A 22,086-nucleotide genomic window follows, 5' to 3' on the forward strand; every position below is an offset into this window, starting at 1 on the left:
TCTCTAGTACCACCCCCCAAACTCCTTTCAGATGACTGTTTTCCATGTTTGTCTCCTTCATGGCATATCTGCATTTCTTCATATTTGGCCCCAAATGTCATATTGGCTTGCATTACTCCAGCCTGAATCACTTGATTTCCTGTCCATGTTCCTAACCTTTCCAGCTCCTCTTGTATCATTTCTCTGTCATTCCTGCTGTTTACAATACCTCTCGATTTAAAGCCATCTGCAAATCTCATTAAAAAACCACTGATTCCCTCTCCCCCACAGTCACAGGACATGTTGAATAAAACAAGACCTATCACCAATCTTCTTCCTTCTATTTGAGGCACCACCACTCAGGGTCATTCTAACTCATAAACATTTTGAAATATGATTACATTATTATTACACATTACTCCCAGTCTAGGAAAATCGAATGTGAAAATCAAGATTAATCATATTTTAAATTCATTTACTATTCACTTTATAAAAAGTTAATTATGAATTCCTTTAGTCACCTTTCCTAGCATACTGAAAATACTCCTTTGCTTACCAAAAAAAAAAAAAAAGAAAAAAAAACAAACAACTTTACAAGCCTACTTACATGAATATAGGAATTTAGTGTCCTTCAGCCATTTCAGTCTATAAGAAATTGTTTCTTGGTAGAGTTTTAAGAATAAAATTTAAATTCTTCCATTTTAATAGCAAGCTTCTGAGGAAGCCACCAGTTTTCTCACTGCTGATTCATTGGATCTTGGCTTCAGCTTTTCTCACTCCTTTTCCTGCTATGCTCAAAATTTTTTCAAATCCTATCTATTCTTCCTTCCTCAAAAACTTTTTGAGCTCTTTCTATGTTCCAAGCACTGTGCTAAGATACAATAAAGAAAAGAATCTCCATCCTGCAGGATCTCTTAATCCAGGAAAGAACATGAAGGGAAATAATAATGTTGAGCACCTGCCATATTCTGGATGTGCAATGTGTTATCCCATTCAGACCACATGGAAACCCCATCTTACAGCTAAGAAAACAGGGTTTCAGAGAAGTGAAATCATTTGCCTTTTATGCAGAGGATGACTAGACAACACAGAGAAGAAATACAAATGGACTATAGACATATAGGAAAATAGTCAACCTTACAAGTTATCAAAGAAATACATATTAAATAAATAGGGGCACCTGGGTGGCTCAGTCATCTGACTATCTAACTCTTGATCTCAGCTCAGGTCTTGATCTCAGGGTCATGAGTTAGAGCCTGCATTGGGCTCCACATTGGATGTGGAGCCTACTTAGAAAAAAAAGAAAGAAAGGGGTGTCTGGATGGCTCAGTTGGTTCAGCTTCCGACTTTGGCTCAGATCATATCACGGTTTGTGAGTATGAGCCCCGCATTGGGCTCTGTGCTGGCAGCTCTGAGCCTGGAGCCTGCTTCGGATTCTGGGTCTCCCTCTCTCTGGCCCTCCCCCACTTCCACTCTCTCTGTCTCTGCCTCTCAAAACTAAATAAACATTAAAAAAATACATATTAAATAAATAAATGTGCTATCTTTTACCTATCAAGTGGTGAAGTGAGAGAGAATACTTGAAGCTGGTGAGGTTGTAGTAATAAAGGCTCTCCTACGTAGGGCTACAGAGAAGATAAAGTAGTGCAATCTTCCTGAGAAAACAGTTTAAGAATATGTAACAAGAACAGTTAAAAAGAGGAATTTATCTTAATGTCCATCACAAGGAATGAAATAAACAATACTACATCCATACAGTGAAATTGTGCATAGCCTTGGGGCACCTGGGTGGCTCCGTCGGTTGAGCATCTAACTCTTGGTTTCGGCTCATGTCATGATCTCACAGTTCATGAGTTTGAGCCCCACATTGGGCTGCATTTTCAGTGCAGAGCTTACTTAGGATTCTCTGTCTCTCTGCCCTTCCCCCGCTGTCTGTCTCTCTCAAAAATAAAATTAAAACTAAAAAAAAAGAAATTGTTCATAGCCTTTAAGTCATGTAGAACATGTAATGGCCTATAATATTTTGTAAATATTAAATGAGAAAGTGTATTAGAGAATAGTGTGTACTGTGGGATTACTGTATACACAGGATTGTGTATGTGTGTGTACAGAAAAAGACTAAAAAAACCAGATACCAATATGTTAACAGAGGTTACTCATAAGAGGGTTTTTTTGGTAGCTTTTAAATTTTAATAATTAAAAAAAAAAACCCACACACATAAAACTGTTCCTACATTCAGATCCTGTTACTGCCCCACATTGTAGTAAACAGCAAGGTAGACTAAGAATCAGGTAGCTTGCTCAAAATTACCAGTTGGTATATTGTGTTAAGCTGGGCTTTCTTACTCTAAAATCCACTTTCTCCATTCCATCCATCTTCCTCCCCAGAGCCCCAATGACATCATATCTAGAGTTCCTTTCTCTTGGGTTTTTTCCTTCTAATTTCTACATTTACTATATCCCTTCACACCTTTCCTAAACCTGTTGACTAAACCTGTTGACCTATTTTAGCAGTAGTGACCCTGTGATTCGGATGTTATGTGTAACACAAACTAAATCACATTCACTAAGTGAAAAAGGCAATTTTCCCCCCTCCTGGAGAAAACTGGGACATATGTCAGTATAGGCACAAGCTAAGAGTCTGCAGACAAGTCAGTTTGCTTCATGCATTTAACATAAAACTGAAATCTGTTTGGTCTTACCTGCGATATTTGGATAGTGTCATACTTTCTTCTGTACCAAAAGATTTCCTGAATTCTTAAAAGGACCACCTCCCCCAAAGTAGGATCTGAGGAACCAATCCTTTATTGTATTTCGTATTGTTTTCACTTGCTTACTCAGAAAGTAGGATAAATATAATAGCTTCTGCTCCCTTAGCAAAGAACAACTTTTGGAGCCTCAAGTTGGCTGCGTTAGAAATTAGAAATGTCTTTGATGATGCACAGCTGTCTTCATGTCTTCATCACAGATGTCCAACGCATTCCAAGAGGCTGAGTCATATACCTGAAGAAACGGGCCATGGTTTCTCATTCTTTCTTTTGAAGCTCTTGTCAGTTCAAGAAGGGACTAGTTTATCTTTGCCCTACAATAAGGAACTTAATTACAAGATGCTTTTGAGTAAGACAAACCCTCACATTCCTCCACAACCATTTCCTTCTCAGTGTCATACGGGCTCGTCTCAAACATATTTTGCCACCCTGAGTGATCATACTGGAACCCCGTTATCTCAGTGTTTCTCCTATGGAGATTCACTTAGGACAAGCTCCCATTTTGGCGAAGCTTAGAAGTTTTCCTCCTGACAGCTGCTGTTAGTGGCAAAGGAAAAACAGAGCTTGGTTTATGTCGTAGCTACATCCACTGAAGGACATGGTACTAAACAGTCATCCACAAGGTTTTGAGCACCCAAAACAATCCCAGACCCAAGTCAAGCCTCTGAGCTGAGCAATTAAGAAATAAAATTTTTGAAGACCTTTGTTGTGTGGTTCTCAGCTTTATAACTCCAAATAGTTCTCTTTCCTCAAAAGATTTCCATTATTCCACAGTAGCACCTCTTCTTTCCTGCTCTTACAGAAAGCAGGTGATCATTAGTAATCACTTCAATTTACCCAGGAACCTTTCACCTAGAACCTACACTTCATATGCAGTTAGGATTTGTGGTCTTTGGGGATAGAAGTATCAATAATGATGTAGCCAGATTCTCATGCGAGAGAAATACTTATATATCTGATATATCTGACAGCTTTACTTGGAGGATTGATGCATTTTACCGTATGTTAATTATACTCAAATTAATTCTAGGAGTGCCTCAGTGGCTTAATCGGTTGAGTGTCTGACTCTTGATTTTGGCTCAGGTCATGATCACAGGGTCTTGGGATTGAACCTGTGTTGGGCTCTGTGCTGAGCATGGAGCTTGCTTGGGATTCGCTCTCTCTCAATACCTCTCTCTCTGCCCCTCTCCCCTGCTCAGGTCCCTTTCTAAAAAAAAAATTAAAAAAAAAATTAATTCTACTAACAAAGGCATTCACCCCTTCAGGGAAACTGCCCTTACTTGACCAAAGCTGTAACAGGATTCTATATACCCATATATCCTATCCCATTATAAAAGGTGGGAGGGGGTGCCTAGGTGGCTGTCAGTTCAGCGTCCGACTTCAGCTCAGGTCATGATCTCACAGTGTGTGAGTTCAAGCCCCACATCAGGCTCTGGCTGACAGCTCAGAGCCTGGAGCCTGCTTCGGATTCTGTGTCTCCTCCTCTCTCTGCCCCTCCCATGCTCATGCTCTGTCTTTCTCTCAATAATAAATAATAAACATTAAAAAAAATTTTCTTAAGGGGGGGTGGCAGCCAAAAAAAATGAGTATCTTCCCCCACCACACACTGACCCCAATCCCCCACTAAAATGCATTTTTCTCTGTGTATGTCATCCATTCAATTACATGCAACATCACTGGGCTGTCTAGGTGGGCAAAAGGGAAAATTTTGAAGAAACTTATAGGGCCACAGGGATGAGCTGTAGCCCAGCAAAACTGTTTGAGCCCTCTCAGTCATTTGCATACCAGTGGCTGAGGGAGCAGGCCTCCAAGCTGCCTGAGCTCAGGGTAAAAAGAGCACAAGTGACCTCAATGTATCATAGAAAGAATGAACATTTAAAATCCTACCTAGCTCAGTTCCAGCACTGAATAACCATTTTTAAACACTCAAAAATTCTTCCCAATGGAAATAATTACCTCAAGGAATTGTTAACATTAAATCAGAAATTAATAGACATTCAGGCAATTTGAGATTTTATTGTGAAAATAGCTATTTTGACATTATATCCAGTTTCTCACTTATCAGAATAAATTCTTTACAGCATTGATCATCATTACCACTTCTGGGCATTTATACACAGTCTCCGAGTAAAATATATTCACACTAGGCATGACTAGAATATTTAAATTATGACCAACATTGCTTATTTTAAGATGTTTACTTTACAATAAAACTATAGTAATTTGTACAGTATGACAGATATTTAAAATATTTACCAAAGAGAGGCTTGGTGAGACAAAACCAATATGTATACACATAGATTTCTTATTTATCTTCTTTGCTGTCAATCTTCTAGAAAGCTACAGTTACATTGCAAACACCTCAAATTTCCATTTCAAAATGATTAGAAAAATGGAAACATGTTATCTCCTATTGTACAAACTAAAACATTGCATCGAAGAGGAATAAAGCTCATCTTTATGCAATTAACATAAAAGCTTGAGTACAGCCTTCCTTCTCCAAGAAAAGAGACACGAGCAGTGCAAGAGAAGTAGCCAACAGTCTAAACAGAGAGGGGCCGGCACACCCTTCTCGACAGTGCGTGACTCACTGACGACTGACGCAAACCCTGGCAAGCCATTTTTCTTGATTTCCAACAACCTGAGGCACGTAAACTAAATGATTAAAAGGCATTTCTCTGAATGTGCACGAGGAAAACTGAAGAATCAGAACAGAGATCGAACTGCTTTTCACATGGCTAGATGTTCACCGTTACACAACTCAAAACCAAAGTCCAGCTTTCTATCAAATACATAATCACAGTGTGGAGTTCCAAATATGCAACTGTACAAAACTGCGGAGAAGAAACAAAGAGCATCCTTATGCCCTATTCGAGATCTGGTTTTATACTTTGAAAGGAGATCAAACATACTTAGTCCTCTGACATTTAGAAGTCTAGTGATGTTTAAATTTTTTAGGCTATAGAAATTGCTGAGGGAACGCCTAGGTGGCTAAGTCGGTTAAGTGTCTGACTTCGGCTCAGGTCACGATCTCACGGTTTGTGAGTTTGAGCCCCACGTTGGGGTCTGTTCTGACAGCTCAGAGCCTGAAGCCTGCTTCGGATTCTTTGTCTCCCTCTCTCTCTCCTCCTTCCCTGCTTGCGCTCTCTCTCAAAAATAAAAACATTAAAAAAAAATTTTTTTTAAAGGAAACTGCTGAGAATTTTATGAAAACTGAAAACCCTCATCCTAGAAAATGCACACAAATATGCAATCCTTGTTTAGAACATGTCTTCAGTACTAGACTAGAACTTGAAAATATTAAATTTCTTTTGCTTGGTCACTGACACAACTGTAAACTTTCTACAACACTGTGTATATGTGCATGTGTGTATGTGTGTGCGTATGTATTTATAAAATCAGCAGCTTGTATGTGGCTTTACCACTACAAATCCCATCACCTTTTTGTCACTTTTAAAGCACAGCCAAACATGGTTTGGAAAATTGTTCTGGAATTCCAAGCTGGTTCCCTTTGTCTCACAGACACCTGGAACCACCAGGTCACACCCTTGTGCAGATGTTCCAAGCCAAATGGGATTCTAGGGAAAAGGGATGACTGACTGACCAGGGGCCTCACAGGTGCCTAAATAACCAAACTGTTTAAACACATGGCCACCCCTCTCTCAACTTCAGGGTCCAAGGGAGTCCTGACCTGTCTTTCCATTTTATCACCACTCACTAGAGCAGCACCTAACAACAGGAAACCTTTGCAATGAGCACAAACAAGCAAAAACACTCCAGGGCAGCATTTCCCCAAGTATGCTTTTCAGCATATAAATCCCCCAAGACCTACTTTAAACACACACACACACACACACACACACACACACACACACACACACCAAAAACCACATACAATAAATCAGGAAAATAGTGTATAAAATGCAGACCTTTGCTGGAGATTGAAACTACACAATAGCATTTCAAAGGTTCAGAAAGGCTCTAGGAACTTAATGTTGTCTAACCAAGCATTTCCCAAACTTTTTTGACAACAGAACCCTCTACTGATGTAATAATGATAGAATCTGCCAAAACCCACCTACTTCTCCAAGAAACTAAAAGATGTTTTTGAAAAATCTTACAGTATCATTTCAAATGAACAATAATCACGATGCAAAAACACTTATTTTTCTGTGAATTTTTTAAAGAAACTACTTTGTTTTGCTAAGAATGCTCTTCTATCATAACAAGTCCCCTTCCTATGCAAGTCCAGCTCAAAGTTTCCCTTTCTTAGAATACCTCCTCACCTCAATCACAGTGGTTTTAAGTCTAGGGCTGGGAAGCTGCGCCCTGAGCAAACAGTACATCCTGAGTTTTGGACCAAAATATTTTGCAAACCATTAAAAAAACCCAAAACTTCATCTTTACTTTCAGAGTAAAGCAGCATTCTGAACCTCCAATGACAATTCAATTAAACTTTTGAGGATAAAAGGATTACAAACCTTTAGTTCATGTAATGAACAACGAATTTCTTCATAATCTATTTAAGAAAAGTGAAAACACCGAAAAGCACATGTATATTCCACAGGGCTGAACAAGAAAAAAAGGCAAAAGATAATTCTCAATGCCAACAATATACACAAAAGACAACAATCACAACCCAGATTATACTCACTGGCTCTGCTCAGGATTCCAATTATATAAATAACCAAACCAAGACAAAGTCAATTACTAAATCCCTATGAGCTTAGGACAAAAAACACAGACTGCACTTGCTTCATTAAAGCCTGGTCCTCATGTCGTCTCGTCACACCGTGTAATTAGAGACAACACAGCAAAGCAAAGGACTACCACATGAAGACACAGAAGGACTGTTTTCAACGTATTTATCCTTGGAAGTAAACCCAGGTACCATAGGAAGAAAGTGACACTATTACAAATATAAAAACCAGAGCATATTTTATAGGGAAAAGGAGGTCTTAGTTTTAGGTTATTGTTTTTTCTTTTCTGGTGAGGCAAAACAGATCTTTAGATAACCATTCATTACAAACCTGAGTTGTTTTTTTCTTTAAAATTAAGAAGGAAGTAAATTATATTTAATTTACATTATGTATTTGTCAGAAACTGAATAGTAAATACTGTGTTTGGATCATTAAATTTAAATTGTAGTTTAGATAATGATACATTTACTTACTTTTAAAACTCTTTTATTTTGAGATTATAGACTCACAAGAAGTTGCAAAAATACTACAGACTCTGTGTATCCATCACTCAGCTTCTTACCTTTATTTATATTTTGGCTTTTAAAGGGTTAACACTTTTGACAACATGAAAAACTGTCAAAAAACCTAATAGGCCTGATGAACACATATTCTTGGAAGAGGCTCTATGAAAACATACTGCTGACTTCAAATACCACTTTTATCACATGAAGGTACCTTAAAAATTGTTTTTCTGAGATTCTGTCACTGTTACCGATCTCTGCCTCTTTTGATGTCCAATGGTTTCCCACTTTTGCAGCTTCTGAAAACTTTAACTTAGCTGTTATTGAAATAAGCTCCCGGGGCGCCTGGGTGGCGCAGTCGGTTAAGCGTCCGACTTCAGCCAGGTCACGATCTCGCGGCCCGTGAGTTCGAGCCCCGCGTCAGGCTCTGGGCTGATGGCTCAGAGCCTGGAGCCTGTTTCTGATTCTGTGTCTCCCTCTCTCTCTGCCCCTCCCCCGTTCGTGCTCTGTCTCTCTCTGTCCCGAAAATAAATAAATGTTGAAAAAAAAATTTTTTTTAAAAAGAAATAAGCTCCCTTATTCCTTCATGTTAATATATCTGGCAACATTAAATGAATAGAAGTTACAAATAGAAATCAACATGCTTGGATTTATTGTAAGAATCTTGAACTCTCTAGTATCCCCAAAATAATGCAAACATACCTAAGCTGGAATTTGTCAATGCCAACCTTTGTAAGGGAAAAAACCATTGTGAAGGAATGACCATCCTCAATGCTCTCTACAGGGTATTTACTGTTATAAGAAGTGGTGGGTCTTATGGATGACTGATGACAATGTGTTGATGAGGGATCGTTATCTTATGGGAATTATCTGATCAATTTTCTAATCCTATACTAGCACCAAACATAAACACATAGTCCCTTTTATCATATTCCACCATCACATCCAAAAGAAAATAGCTCACAGTATTTTGTTTAAGACTGTGGGCCATCCATCTCAGCAAACTCAAACTTTATCCAAAGCACATCCTGCCAGGCTGATCGCAAATTCTCTTCCCAATCTGGAAAGCTGTTCCTTTCTAAGAGCTTCCTATATGTGTGGCTGCTCCCTGGAGCAGGTTATACTCAGTTATAGCTTCCGAGCATCTTGTTGGCCAGTCCCCAAAATGCTCAACTAAGTAGCCCCATATATAAATTCTCACTTATGTAAATCACATTTTGCATCTTAGGAAAGGTAGTCTGGAAACATCAGACCCTACCTACTGCAAGGCTAAAGGCAAGTCAAAGCAGGAATGACCAAAAAGAAATAAATCATATTTACAGTTGTCTTTTCTACTAAAATATGACAAATCCTTGTCATTCTAAAATGATGTCTTTTCATTAAACTTTCAACACATGAAATATTACAGTAGGATTACTGGCTGAATTCTGTGTCAAAAGAACATGATCTCACATTCTTATAAAAATTTGAACACATTTCTTACCATGGGCATTAGTAGTTTTACTGACAGAAAACGGTTACATAACCCAGTATTACTTTGGACTGTGACCATGGAGAAATTTGGGAGTTAAATTTACCACTTGATTTTAGAATCTGTTAGGGTTGGTATAGCTCTCTCTCCCCCATTTTTTAGTTTTCCAAAAACTAATTTTAATTGTCCTGTTTTATGTATTTGACAATTTTAAGCCACTTCAAATGCTTCTTAGAAGGTTTAATATAAATCATGATTGAAAATGATCAACTCTAACTACAGCATAACCAGATGTCTGATTAATGTGTTAACCACCCTTCTCCAATATACATGGACCCCAGGGGACAATAAAGTCCTATGGTAATGATTTTCAACATAGAATATTCATACAGGTTTTGGATGCTGGAGTCTAATGGAAAATTAATATAAAACACACAAACCTGTTGTATAAGTAATGTGAAACTCATTACTTTCCCTAAATGCATCCAAACAGATGAACAAGATTTTGAAGATTACCTTGTTTCTCATTTAATTAAAACTTTCAAGAAAAAATATTTACAGTGACTTAAAGACTCCTGTATAATACCTAATACATGAACAAACTGGGAGGATGCGGGTCAAATACAGCTGAGCTCCATTCAGCTCAAATTAGGGGAGTCTCTTGACTACAAAACTGTTTTCTTAACACGGGAGTTTCTGCAGGATGTGATAAGATTTGCTGAGCACCATAGTAATCTTTTAAGACACTAATCAAAAACATGAGCCCATAATTAAAAAAACCCAGAAGTGGTTTTAGGACAACAGGAGCACCTCAGCCACTAAAGTATGCAAGATTCTATTCTAAGCAAAACCACCTGCACAACAAATCCTTCAACAGTTCAGTAACCAATAAGTAGAAAATGTTCTTTAAAAACTATTGTTATCTCCGCATATTCCACTGGATCATTCAACTGTTGTAGTTTAACTATATGGAAAATAATAAGTTGCCATAACGCTTTTGACTACATGATAGGATTCTTCTGAAAGAACACTGGTCTGAACCAAGCCTGGTGAACTTGGACCAGGCACACAGTAGGTACTTCTATTACTCTGGCTGAGGAAGGTCTAACAACTGGGCAAATTCCAGTAAGACTTTACAGCCTGGCGTAATAACGATGACCAACATACTCAGTTCTCCTGAAATCAATCCAAGAAAGAGATTACTAAAGTTAAAAATGTACTACAAATACACAGGTCTAAAGCTGCCACATTTGCCCAATAAACTAAAAGCGTCCTTGCCAACCTTATATTGAACACATCAGCAAATACCAGAAGTGCATATAGTCAGATGAATATTATATGTAACCACCTTTGATATTTATATATATACATATATATGGTACTAATCCTCCCAAGAGCATAATTAAAAAGCACATTCCTCTTTGTTTTTTAAATAGACTTTTCTATTGAAGTGAATAGAATATTAGAATATTACATTTTTCCTAATGTCTAAAGTCATCAAATTTCTAAACAGAAGAAAAAAGCCTCAAAGAGCCACATATTAGATATTCAAACTGTTCTAAGAAAACGAAATTAATAAAATAACTTGAATAAATAAGAGTGCACATTCAGAACAGAATTCTAGCTTTTGGTCAGCAACATATGAAATAAAGGCAAAAATCTGCCAAGATTAAGGCAGGTTTTTGGTTTTTTTTAATATACAGTACAATATGTTTTCTTTGTTCCCCAAGTTCATTTAGCATTCACTTTGATGTTATCTAAAGTGCACTGCCAGGTCAAAATACAAGCTTCCTAATTAAGAAAAAATAGATGTCATAGAAAGTTTCTTTTTAGAGTCTCCCTTATACCTACTAATGGCATTTTCTTTTTGCCTTCACACTTAGTGTAAGAGATTACTGCAATAATCATGACTGTGGACACAAAGCATGATGACTGTCAGGGTGATAGTCGTTGTAAGGAATTATTTTCATCTTCTGCTGGAGTCAATTTGAGTGTTGGCAGTTTCCGAGGAGGAAGTTGAGGGCTTTGGCGAAGATTGTCATCCATCTGTGGGAAGTACAAAAAGTACATGTGACTGATGGCTGTGGCACCACTTTCGTGGACTGTGACCTCCTCATCCAAACTATAGCCTAGAAGAGTACAGAACCATATGGTTCCAGGACTGCTCGAGAAACCTTTTTCTTACAGATAATCTCGCAGGAACTCTAAATGTCATACCTCAAATACCAGCTAACTCAGTTTATGTGTACAAGCAATATTGCTCATCCTTGATGCCTTTGCAAAATTATAGCAATTCCACAAAATGAATATTCTACTGAACTCAACCACATCACAACTGGATTTAAGAGGTCTCCTAGTATAGTAAGTGGAAAAGCATTACTTCTGATACACTAAGCTCCAAAGTTTACTAATTATGTTGATGTACAATACCTCATTTGATCTTCCCAACACAGCTGTGAAGAAACCATGGAAGACGGTCATTCTCTATTTTACGTAGCAGCAAAACGAAGCTCAGAAAGGTTAAGAAATTTGCATTAGGTTGCAAAGCTAGTATCAAAAGTTGAAATTAAAACCCAGGTCTTCTTTAAAATTTTTTCTTTAACCTTTATTTATTTTTGAGACAGAGAGAGACAGAGCATGAATGGGGGAGGGTCAGAGAGAGGGAGACACAGAATCTGAAACAGGCTCCAAGCTCCGAGCTGTCAGCACAGAGCCCGACGCAGGGCTCGAACTCACGGACTGCGAGATCACGACCTGGCCCGAAGTCGGACGCTTAACCGACTGAGCCACCCAGGTGCCCCAAAACCCAGGTCTTCTTATTCCAATACTATTATTCTTTCAACTGCACCCCACAGCCTCAGTGAAAATGACCTGTACTCCCTTCAAAAAGACAAATTCTTTTAGGCTGCAAGTATTTAGACCATGGGAAGCTAGGAAAAGAGACAGATAGAAGGAGAAACTATTTAGACCTAATCCAGAATTCCAGGTATTCCAAACACCAGATCAGTTCTAAGCCTGCTCTAGAAAAAGAAATTACTATGGAGCATATTGAGAAAATGTCCAAGAGTTTCAGACTTGCCCTCAGGAGGACATTAGCATCCCTGGAAACACTAGGAGAGGAATCATTTAGAACTGAGTCAGGCCGGTGGGAATGCAAACTGGTGCAGCCACTCCAGAAACAGTATGGAGGTTTCTCAAAAAATTAAAAATAGAACTACCCTATGACCCAGCAATTGCCCTACTAGGTATTTATCCAAAGGATACAGGTGTGCTGTTTCGAAGGGACACATGCACCCCCATGTTTATAGCAGCACTATCGACAAACCAAATTATGGAAAGGTCCCATATATCCATCGACTGATGAATGGATAAAAATGTGGTATATATATAATGGAATACTACTTAGCAATCAAAAAGAATGAAATCTTGCCATTTGCCACAATGTAGATGGAACTACAGTGCGTTATGCTAAGTGAAATAAGTCAGAGAAAAACAAATATGATTTCATTCATATGTGGAATTTAAGAGACAAAGCAGATGAACATAAGGGAAGAGAAGCAAAAATAATTATACGTTACTTACATATAAATAAGAAATACATATATATTTATATATGTATATACATATATACATTTATGTATGTATATATATATTCCATGTATATATATATACACACACATATATATATTCCATGTGTGTGTATATATATATATACACACACACACACACATATATGGAAAGAATGGAGTCATACCTTACAAAGCTACCTTTCAACCAGAACACCCCACAAACAGAGTGCAGGGTTCACAGCCTGGTGCTGAGCTCTCTATCAGCTCAACTTCAGAAAAGACTTGAAAGCAGTTGCCGCCAAAGATCCCACACCAACAGCAAACAGCATCTGACTACCCACTTGATAAACAGGCTTTTCCAGAGTTTTGATTATGTGCAGAGCAAAACTCTCCCTTATCTCCTCCAGATGCTCTTATAAAGCACAGAGGAAATGTCTCAGCAGAGATACAAGCAGCTTACAGGAAAGGAAAGAGTATAAAAGATTAACTTTTAACTTTCCAATGGAAAAAAATATTCCCAGTGGACTGCTTGAATCAATTGGGTTGTCTTTTTTTTTTTTTTTTTGTAAGAACTAAGTCCCCCAAACATTACTTTTTTTCTTTTTTTCTTAAGCTCTAGATTTTCTGCGCAAATGGCGAACAGTAGTAGCCAATAGGATTTGTTGCTCTTATGTCCTGCAGCCAACAGTGAACCACACTGAAGAGCAAATATGAAACAGGGGTGGGAAGGAGAGTGCCTGATTTAGAGTTAGGAAACGTTCACATGCTGATAATGACCCAAGATCGAAGTGTACAAAGCGGTGACAGGGCCTCTTGGGTTCACCTCCTGCATATGTAGGTATTTCGTGGTTCCCTTTACATGTCTGTCATGAATTTGCCAAATATAGAAAATGAAAACTGTATTGGATAGCCTTCATCCAGCAGCTAAGTGTTGACAACAATCTGAGTAATCTTTCCATTATCCACACCTAACACTCAATATCTTTCCTCTCATGGGATTTACTGGGCTGGGCTAAGAAGACAAACTTGGCATTCAACGAGCCCACCTAAACTTTTTTTTTTTTTTTTTTTTAAATTTTTTTTCAACGTTTTATTTTATTTTTGGGACAGAGAGAGACAGAGCATGAATGGGGGAGGTGCAGAGAGAGAGGGAGACACAGAATCGGAAACAGGCTCCAGGCTCTGAGCCATCAGCCCAGAGCCCGACGCGGGGCTCGAACTCACGGACTGCGAGATCGTGACCTGGCTGAAGTCAGACGCTTAACCGACTACGCCACCCAGGCGCCCCTACTTTAATACTGGTCTTTTACAGTTTTACTGCTCAGTCCTACTCACTTCTCAAGTTCTAACAACACATGAGATACTCTACAAAGAAACAGAAAGGTCATTCCAGAGAGTGACAGAGGTTTCTTGCTACTAGTACTACTAGCACTGGATACATAATTTCATTCATTTGCAGCTTACTAACTGCAAGGCCCATGATGGAATCCAATTTGTAGGGTTCCAATCCCCTTTGCCTCTCACCACCTGAATGATCTCGGGCAGGTAACATACACTGCTCTCCAGGCTTCACTATCCTTATCTGTAAGATAGGACTGACGGAGTAGCTGCACACACAGCGGCTGTGAGGATTCAATGAGGTAACTCGAAAGCTCATAGGACACAATGCCTGTTATTCAGACCTCAAAAACTGCTAGCCAGTGTTATTAGGCCACATTGCCTCATTAGTTAGTGAAAGAATGAAGTATCATTCACTGGCATAAGAAAAAAGGAAGTTGATCAGACACTTGGGGAAAAAATGAATCAACTCTCTTGTATTTTTCCAATTAGAATCACCCTTGAAATTCCCACTACTGGCGTGCGTGCTCTCTCTCTCTCTCTCCTACCCGCTTCCTCAGTATCTCTCTCTCAGCAAATGAACGCGACCAAAGTGGCAAAACACCCACAGTGATGAAAAACTGTGGGCAACAATTAGAAAAGAGAAGGATAGAAGAAGCAAAGCAAAACAATTTATGTAGAAGAAAGAAAAAGACATCATAGTGTGATTAACAAGAAAGGACCAGCACTGGTGCTTACAATCTCAAGAAATGTTAACCTTGGGAGACAGAAACAGACAAGCAAGAAGTGTGTTTGTTTTGTCTTTTTTTTTTTTTTTTTTTTCTAAGCTAGGCTTTTGGTCTCCCAACTTGAAAAATACTAATTATGTGGTAAAAATAAGCCCAATACCACTATCAAAGTAATGGAACCACTACTGGCTTCAAAACACTATATTATATACAACTGTAGTAAATGTATATTTGAGCAGCTTTATGAAAAAATAAACTCTTTAAAAAATAAGAGGGTAAAATAATGCATATTAACTATACAATTAAAGTTACAATATTAATTTCAGAAAGAAAAATACTAAACTACTATAAAATAATGATTGAAGTAAACTTGACCTTTTCAATCAAGTTGGATTCCTTATTTACAAGTTGTGTGAGTTTCTGCAGATTTGCGTCTACTGTTTCTTGACCAGCAGGAGAGGTGCCTAAGAAGCCAGGACAGAAATCAGAAAGACAGAAAATTTTGAAAGTCTTTAAAGCTGCTCAGACTGAAAGAATTTTGAGTCTATCCACCCTCCCAAGTACACTGCCCTCCAAAAATAAATAAAATCAAGCAAAGAGAAAAACCATTATGGGTTCAAAGGCAAAGAGGGATAGTAATGCTCCAAAACCAAACCTAAACAAAAGGACTAAATTTGTCCATGAAGTAGACAGCCAAGTGTTATGCAACCAGCCAAAGTGATTAGTAAAAGAGCACAATGGTCCTCATTTCCTTCTCCAATTTGAGCTGTACCTTTTCCCCACCCGTATCAAATAGGCCTTTAGTCACAGCTATTTGGATAGCTGTCTAAGGCAGGGACTCCCAAACAGCTATCAAACAGGCATCCAAAATATTTGGAAGAACTTAAAAAATACAGATTTCTGGGCTCTACCCTGAAGGGATTCTAATGCGGTATCTCTGGCTTAGGACTCAAGACTGTATATGTCCTCCGGCCAGGTTTGCTAATCACTGCTCCAAAGTAACAAGGTTGAAAGTGATTTAGTTTCATGACTCACCCCTCTCTCTCTAAAAAACATATAAACCACCATGAAAAATAAACTGTCCCTAAGCCAGCTATCCTTGTAACTGCTGTTTCTTAAAAGGACAATTTCTGCCAACTCTCCCAATACAAATTTAGTATCCCAATCACTTACACACATGGCCCACACACCCAAGGAATCATATCCTAAGTGACAGGTGCCCTCTATTTACAATACCTCCAGTCTGATGCAATCAGTTTTCAAGTAGTGGTATCATGGGAGTGTACCTCACCCAAATCAATCTGCTGCTGATTTCTGTTCATGCAGGAAAATGCTAGAAGCAACATTTAAAATAATTGCCCATTTGCATTAGGATAGATGCTATCTTTCAGCAGGGACTCAATAAATACCTGTAGTTAACTTTTAGAAGAAAATGATCCACTTCAAAGGGGCAATATTTAAAGAAGAACAAGAGGCAAGAAATGTATAAAATCTAGAAGAATAGGCAAAAGGAAAATATCTATTTCTCTATTTAAAATAGAACTAACACATGGGAATAAAGTTGGAAAAATAAAATTTTTTCAAATGCTGTAAGTCAGCACTTAAAGACAATACACAAACTTCTTTAATAACTCATGAATTTTGCTTATCCATCCTTAGGAGAATATGCAGATACTCTACGCAAACGCAGATTAGCTGAAGAGAAGCCAGCTTACCTCCAAGACTAAGCTTAAAATAACTATTTAGGATGTCATCACAAAAGCGGCACAGGTTGGAGAGCTGTTTCAAATGTTCTTGTAATTGAACTTTAGGAAAGCGTATTTTATAAAGAGGTGCAAGAAAACCAAACACGTAGGCATCCAAAGTAGATGGCCTAAAAATAAATTCAGGATTTTTAAAAAACACATAGGAAAATATTACCTTGGGATCATGTTAAAAATATTTTTTCTCTAATACATTTACCAATTCTGAAGTATACAATATAGTCTTTTAGAAGGTTTACTGCACATGCTTATAAAAATGATGTAATGAGGGTTTTTTAAAAAAAAATTTAATACTCTAACCATTTATTTTATTTAGAAGAAAATTAACTTATAAATTAAAAATTCATCTTTATTTACAAGTGTCATATGAAGATATGAGACAGGGTGGGGATAGTCTTAGATATTTTAAATTCATATATATAGCATGTCTAGTCAATTTCTGATTACCATGGACAGAGAAATTACTATAGTAATTCATTAAATCTTTTTTTTTTTTTTTTTTAAAGCAAAACCTCATGGGTGGGAGGGGTGGCAAGAGGACTTGCTTTAAATAACTACTCATGGACTATATGCATACAAAACACGAAAACGATTTTTAAGGGAATGCACTCACGTATCTCCAAAGAAAAACTGAGATGTTCCCAATCTGTTTGACAGAAGATTTAGGCACTCCTTGGCATCTCTGTATATCTAGTAAGGATGAAATTACAACTCAAAGGTAGAACAGATGCTCTAGAAGTCCTTCTAAGCAGGCATCCAGGATGTTCATCTCTGCTGTCTCTCTTGTCCCTCCCCTGGAGGGACCTTGCTCTGAAAGTAATCCCAACCATACCTGAGCTTCCACTTCTCGGAGGTGGTAAAGGGGAGGCTCTCCTTTAGTCAGGAGAATTCTATTCAGTGCTCCCTTAGACATCCTTCCAGGCAGGATCAAACTCAAGGGAAAAGGAATTCGTGAAGCAAACCATGGCTTTGTCACAGCAAAGTAATTGTCACTCTCAACCCAGAATGTGTGAAGCTACAAAACAAAACAAATGAAAAACGCAAGCATGTTCTTTTATGAAAAGAAAGGTCATTTAAACAGTGTGAAAGTTTTGGGTAAATATCCTTGTATAAAGTGGCTTCAGAAAACTTTCCCAATTAGAATGACTCAAGGATGAAATAAGATTTTAAACATGTGGATTTGTTGATTGCTATATCCCAGGCACCCAGAACAAGGCCTGGCACATATGTGCTCAATAAATATTTGTTGAAGGAGTGAATGATAGCTAAATTCTATACATGGAGGAACAAACTCTGTCTTCCACAAATAATTTTTATTTCCAAAATGACAGTATCTTTCATGTTGTTTCATGTCTTAGCTGAATGCCTAACAGAACCCAGTTTCACAGTAACATGAAAGAATCAAAATTAATTCATAAATGAAATTTCCTCCTTTAAGCCTTTTTCACTATGGTCCTTCTAAATAGATTAAAGCATACTTTTAGTAGGTCAACTACAATGATGTAATATTCACCAATGCTCACCACTGCAGGAAGAAGCTTCTCTTCAAGGAGAGCAATGTAAGCCAGTGTATCTGCCCCCTGTTTTGCTGAGAGTTCATAATCAGCATTATATTTCTATTAAAAAATATAAAACCAAAAAACTTCAGAAGTCAAGGGTATCCCAAAACAGTGAAGTTAAATTAAGATTCCTATTCTTCCTCAAAAATGGCAAATATGATATTGAAAGGCATAATGATAAATACAAATTCAATGACAAATGCCGTTTAATGCAAATACAGTTCTTATCACATCCCGCACACAGTAAGGTCAATAAATATCAGCTACGATTTTTTATTAATTGATATTCTGTGATTGTTTACGACCTAGTTTAGCACATGGTATGTTGTACCAACAATAAATAGAAGTTATTGCCTTTAACAATAAGGAAGAAGTTCTAATTGGTTGCATTTTTCCCCATGAAAAAAGAAAGAAAACCTTCCAAGTTAGAACAATTCTAAATTTTGTTGACCTAGGATTTATTTTTTCAAGAAAAGTATTGGCAAAACCAATTACAACTTTTGTATTTATAAAAGTCTTTACATGTTTAAACATTTTGTATGCATTATATAAATCTTTAGATGCTCACACATTTTAGATACCTTACTTCATGGGACATTTAACTGCAACTCTCCAGTGAAGCGCTTTTTAAAAATAAAATAGGTGCTAGTTGATGGGAACTCAGATGCCATATGCAGCAGAAAGTGAGTGGCAGCTTTCACTCAAGTGATAATCATATCAATAAGTGTAATCATAAAGATGGCTTCATTGAACCTGCCTATTTCTAAACTTCAAGAAAATCCAAAAAAGCACATGAAAATATAAATTGAGTGTTCCTCACTACATGACTTTCAAATCACAGTAAAACTCATGATTCAGAGCGGTAATTCTCAAGTCTCTTTTTATATCAAACTCCCAATTGTCTACTGAGTTGGTAAAAAAGAATTTAAAAAAATTCCCCAAACCTTACAATGTATTTTTTTTTTTTTAAGTAACATGTAGGGAACAATCTACTTCTTCAAAAGGAACCACCCACCTGTTTTCTTAAAAAGTTTAGTATTTTCGCAGGCTGAGAAACAATGTTGTCTTCAGTTGTCAAAATTGGTACATCTCCTACAATCAAAAACAGTTTACATACAAGGAAACATTTCTATTTGCTCTGAAGAGATTGCAGTCCCCTAAAAACCATACCAATTGCACATTCGGAGGGGGCAAAATGAGTAAGCTCATCTTAGTTTTTTGCAATTTCACAAAACAGTTGTAGAGAACAGTGCCGTATTTCCATTGATCTGACTTGTACTTTACAGTATTACTCAGAATGCCCAAACCGTAAGCAACACACAGCCAAAGTTATGGTAGGAAGAAACTAAAACCCCAAGGTACTCCATGGCTATATGCTTCATAGCTTTAAATTTAGATATGGAGGTTGGGGGGCGGGGAAAGAGAGGAGAAAATTGTGTTTACACTGTACCTCTTGAACCTCTCCAGGTGTTATCTATGACATTGACTTTCAAGGGTGCACCAGAAAATTTGGCGTAAGCCTGAAACAAAGTTGGTAAGAAAACATTTAGACTGAGTACGTAGTGCAAATCTGCAAGCAGCTTTAATTCACAGCCCGGTCGCCCTAAGGCAGAAACTCCTGACACCGGGGCTGAATCCCTCTCCGGAGGTCTAGCCGGGGAAGCGCGCGCCAGCTACCCAGCTTTCGGGGACTTTGTTCTCCCAAAGGTTCGGGGGATGCAGAGCGGGGCGCGTGCGCAGCCTGCTTTGGTCTTAAGCTCCACCGCCCAGAAAGCTTTGCAAGGCTGAGTGGGCTCGCAGGCAAGCGGAGAAGCCTTGACTCTCCCGCCAAGGCCTCGGCGGGGTCACAAGCCAGGCTTTTGACTCCACGGGAGGGAACCCAGCGAGAAGAGCCCCGGCCGGTCTCGGCCCTGCAGCGCCGCAAGGAACCGCGGCGAGCAGCGGAGACCAGGCCCAGCCAGCCTCGCGCTCTGGCCCCGCCCATCTTTCCTGCGCCCTGGTCCGCGAGGCGGCCTCACCATCACCACCAGGGACTCGCTGTGCACCGATGGGAGCCCCCAGCCACCTCCCCAGCAACTGAGCTCCAAGGGGGCCGCCATCTTGCCGGGGCCGACCTTTGTTACCCCGGAAGTACTTAAACGCTCAATTTCCGGCCCGGTGAAACACGGGGCGGGGCGAGAGGAGGGAAGGGTACCTTTAGACTGTGAAATGCGTCAAGAGGTGGAGGGGTTAAGAGCTCTCTTAGCCCCAGCTTGGCCTGATGGCTAGGAGTCTTGGCCTTTGAGTTAGACCCCCCGCCCTCCCCGAGAGTCTTAAAATATTTATAGGTACCTAAAGTGCTCCCAGCCCTTTGAGAATTACTACCTTGGGCTTCAATTAAGCCATCTGTAAAATAGACATGATTGTTGTGTTTAAAATTATGACACAGGGAGAAATAATTTGACATACAATAGGCACTCAATAGTTCAACTCTTTCCTCCTTATATTTGGCTTTTGTCTCTTTCCACTCTGAATTGTGTCACCCTCAAGTTCACTTGGTCTGCTCTCCTTAAAAGTAATCCTATTCCTGAAATTTGTGAAGTGAATTGCCTTTTTTCAATTTGGAATATCTCCTTTTCCCTGCCATTGCTCCTTCAAAAGTGACCTTAGATGTCACCTTCTCCGGGATGATTTTACAAAGTTAGGAAGTTCCTTGTACATACTTAAATTGTAGCTTCTATTCCATACAGATTTTTTGCCTTTCACTATCCTTGAAAACTCCTTGAAGATACAAAAGGACTGGCTTCATGGATGTGAGACCTGTGCAGTCACCCAAGGCCCCATGCTTAGAAGGGCCCACAATTGCCTTACTGTTCTGCTACCATTGTCTTGAAATTCTTAACTTTTGAACAAGAGCCTTCCATTTTTATTTTTTATTGGGTCCTAGTGATTGTAAAGCCAATTGAGTCTGTGGGCATGAACTAAATGTTTGTTTTTTGGTTTTTGGTGTTTTTTTTTTTTTTTTAATATCAAACTGACAGTTTCTCAGAGAAACTGTCAAAGAGGAAAAATGGCCCTTCAGAATGCCATGATCCTAACATGCTTACAGAGTGTGGGAGTTACACCTTGGGTGCTAGATCTTCTAGAAGGCACAACAGTCTTTCTGGGGTACCCTCTCAGTCACTTCTCTGAATTCTTTGCCTTCCTCTGTTTCACTAAGTTAGTTGGGTCCCCTTAAGTAACTGAAAGCTCAAAAGAAACCTCTGCAAATTTTCATAAAATTATAATTAGACATATAATTGCTAGGTACTCCCTAGGGTTACACGGTTTATATAGCTTATATGGCTATCTAAATTTTTCCTCTTTCAAATGCAAGAGTTCTCAGAAATGAGAAGGGTAAAGTATGTCAATGGTGAGAATCCATTAAAAATACTTTATAAATGGGAAATGCTTAACATATGTACCATTGAAACCAAGTATCAAAACATTTATTGAGTAGTTACTGTATGCAAGACACTGTAACGCTCTAGGAGAATACAGAGATAAATAAGACATGAACTCTATCCTCAGGAATTTATAGTGCACAAAGGAAAGATACAACTAAGGGTAACAAGTCATATTATCATGAGTAAAGGCAGAGATATAAATGAAAATACTATAGAAGCACAAACCAGAAAGGATGCATTCTCTGTGTCATCAGTGGAGGCTGTCTCTTCAGCCTTCAGAGTA

At 38.5% G+C, this 22,086-nt stretch overlaps 1 protein-coding gene across 6 annotated transcripts; it reads right to left on the minus strand.

Annotated features, from left to right (window-relative positions):
- Nucleotides 1-8,497: 8,497 nt before the first annotated feature.
- On the minus strand, nt 8,498-20,491 carry MTX3 (metaxin 3). Of its 6 annotated transcripts, XR_007153450.1 has the most exons (10): nt 20,397-20,491; nt 19,829-19,898; nt 19,394-19,470; nt 18,343-18,435; nt 17,652-17,834; nt 17,433-17,509; nt 16,772-16,929; nt 15,432-15,520; nt 11,273-11,467; nt 8,498-10,597 (listed from the first exon to the last, which is right to left on the minus strand). XR_007153450.1 is itself a non-coding variant. In XM_047864718.1 (9 exons), exons 1-9 carry the CDS (start codon nt 20,475-20,477, stop codon nt 11,357-11,359), a joined length of 939 nt encoding a protein of 312 aa, XP_047720674.1. In that variant the 5' UTR covers nt 20,478-20,491; the 3' UTR covers nt 8,498-11,356. The 6 variants fall into 6 exon arrangements, 4 of the variants coding, with proteins under 4 accessions (XP_047720674.1, XP_047720680.1, XP_047720704.1 ...); XM_047864718.1 differs by having other exon boundaries at nt 8,498-11,467; XR_007153452.1 differs by lacking the exon at nt 8,498-10,597 and having other exon boundaries at nt 11,408-11,467; nt 15,432-16,389.
- Between the last annotated feature and the right edge of the window lie 1,595 nt (nt 20,492-22,086).

The sequence above is a fragment of the Prionailurus viverrinus genome, chromosome A1, assembly GCF_022837055.1.
Source record: "Prionailurus viverrinus isolate Anna chromosome A1, UM_Priviv_1.0, whole genome shotgun sequence".
Taxonomy (NCBI): Eukaryota; Metazoa; Chordata; class Mammalia; order Carnivora; family Felidae; genus Prionailurus; species Prionailurus viverrinus.

What these genes read in the sequence shown, in the direction of transcription:
- MTX3 (XM_047864718.1), bottom strand. Translation starts at nt 20,477, where the DNA reads ATGGCGGCCCCCTTGGAGCTCAGTTGCTGGGGAGGTGGCTGGGGGCTC. An exon ending in CACCTGGAGAGGTTCAAGAG is followed by an intron (nt 19,471 to 19,828) that starts GTACAGTGTAAA and finishes TTTTGATTGTAG; the next exon opens with GAGATGTACCAATTTTGACA. An exon ending in TTTTAAGCTTAGTCTTGGAG is followed by an intron (nt 15,521 to 16,771) that starts GTAAGCTGGCTT and finishes CTGGCTTCTTAG; the next exon opens with GCACCTCTCCTGCTGGTCAA.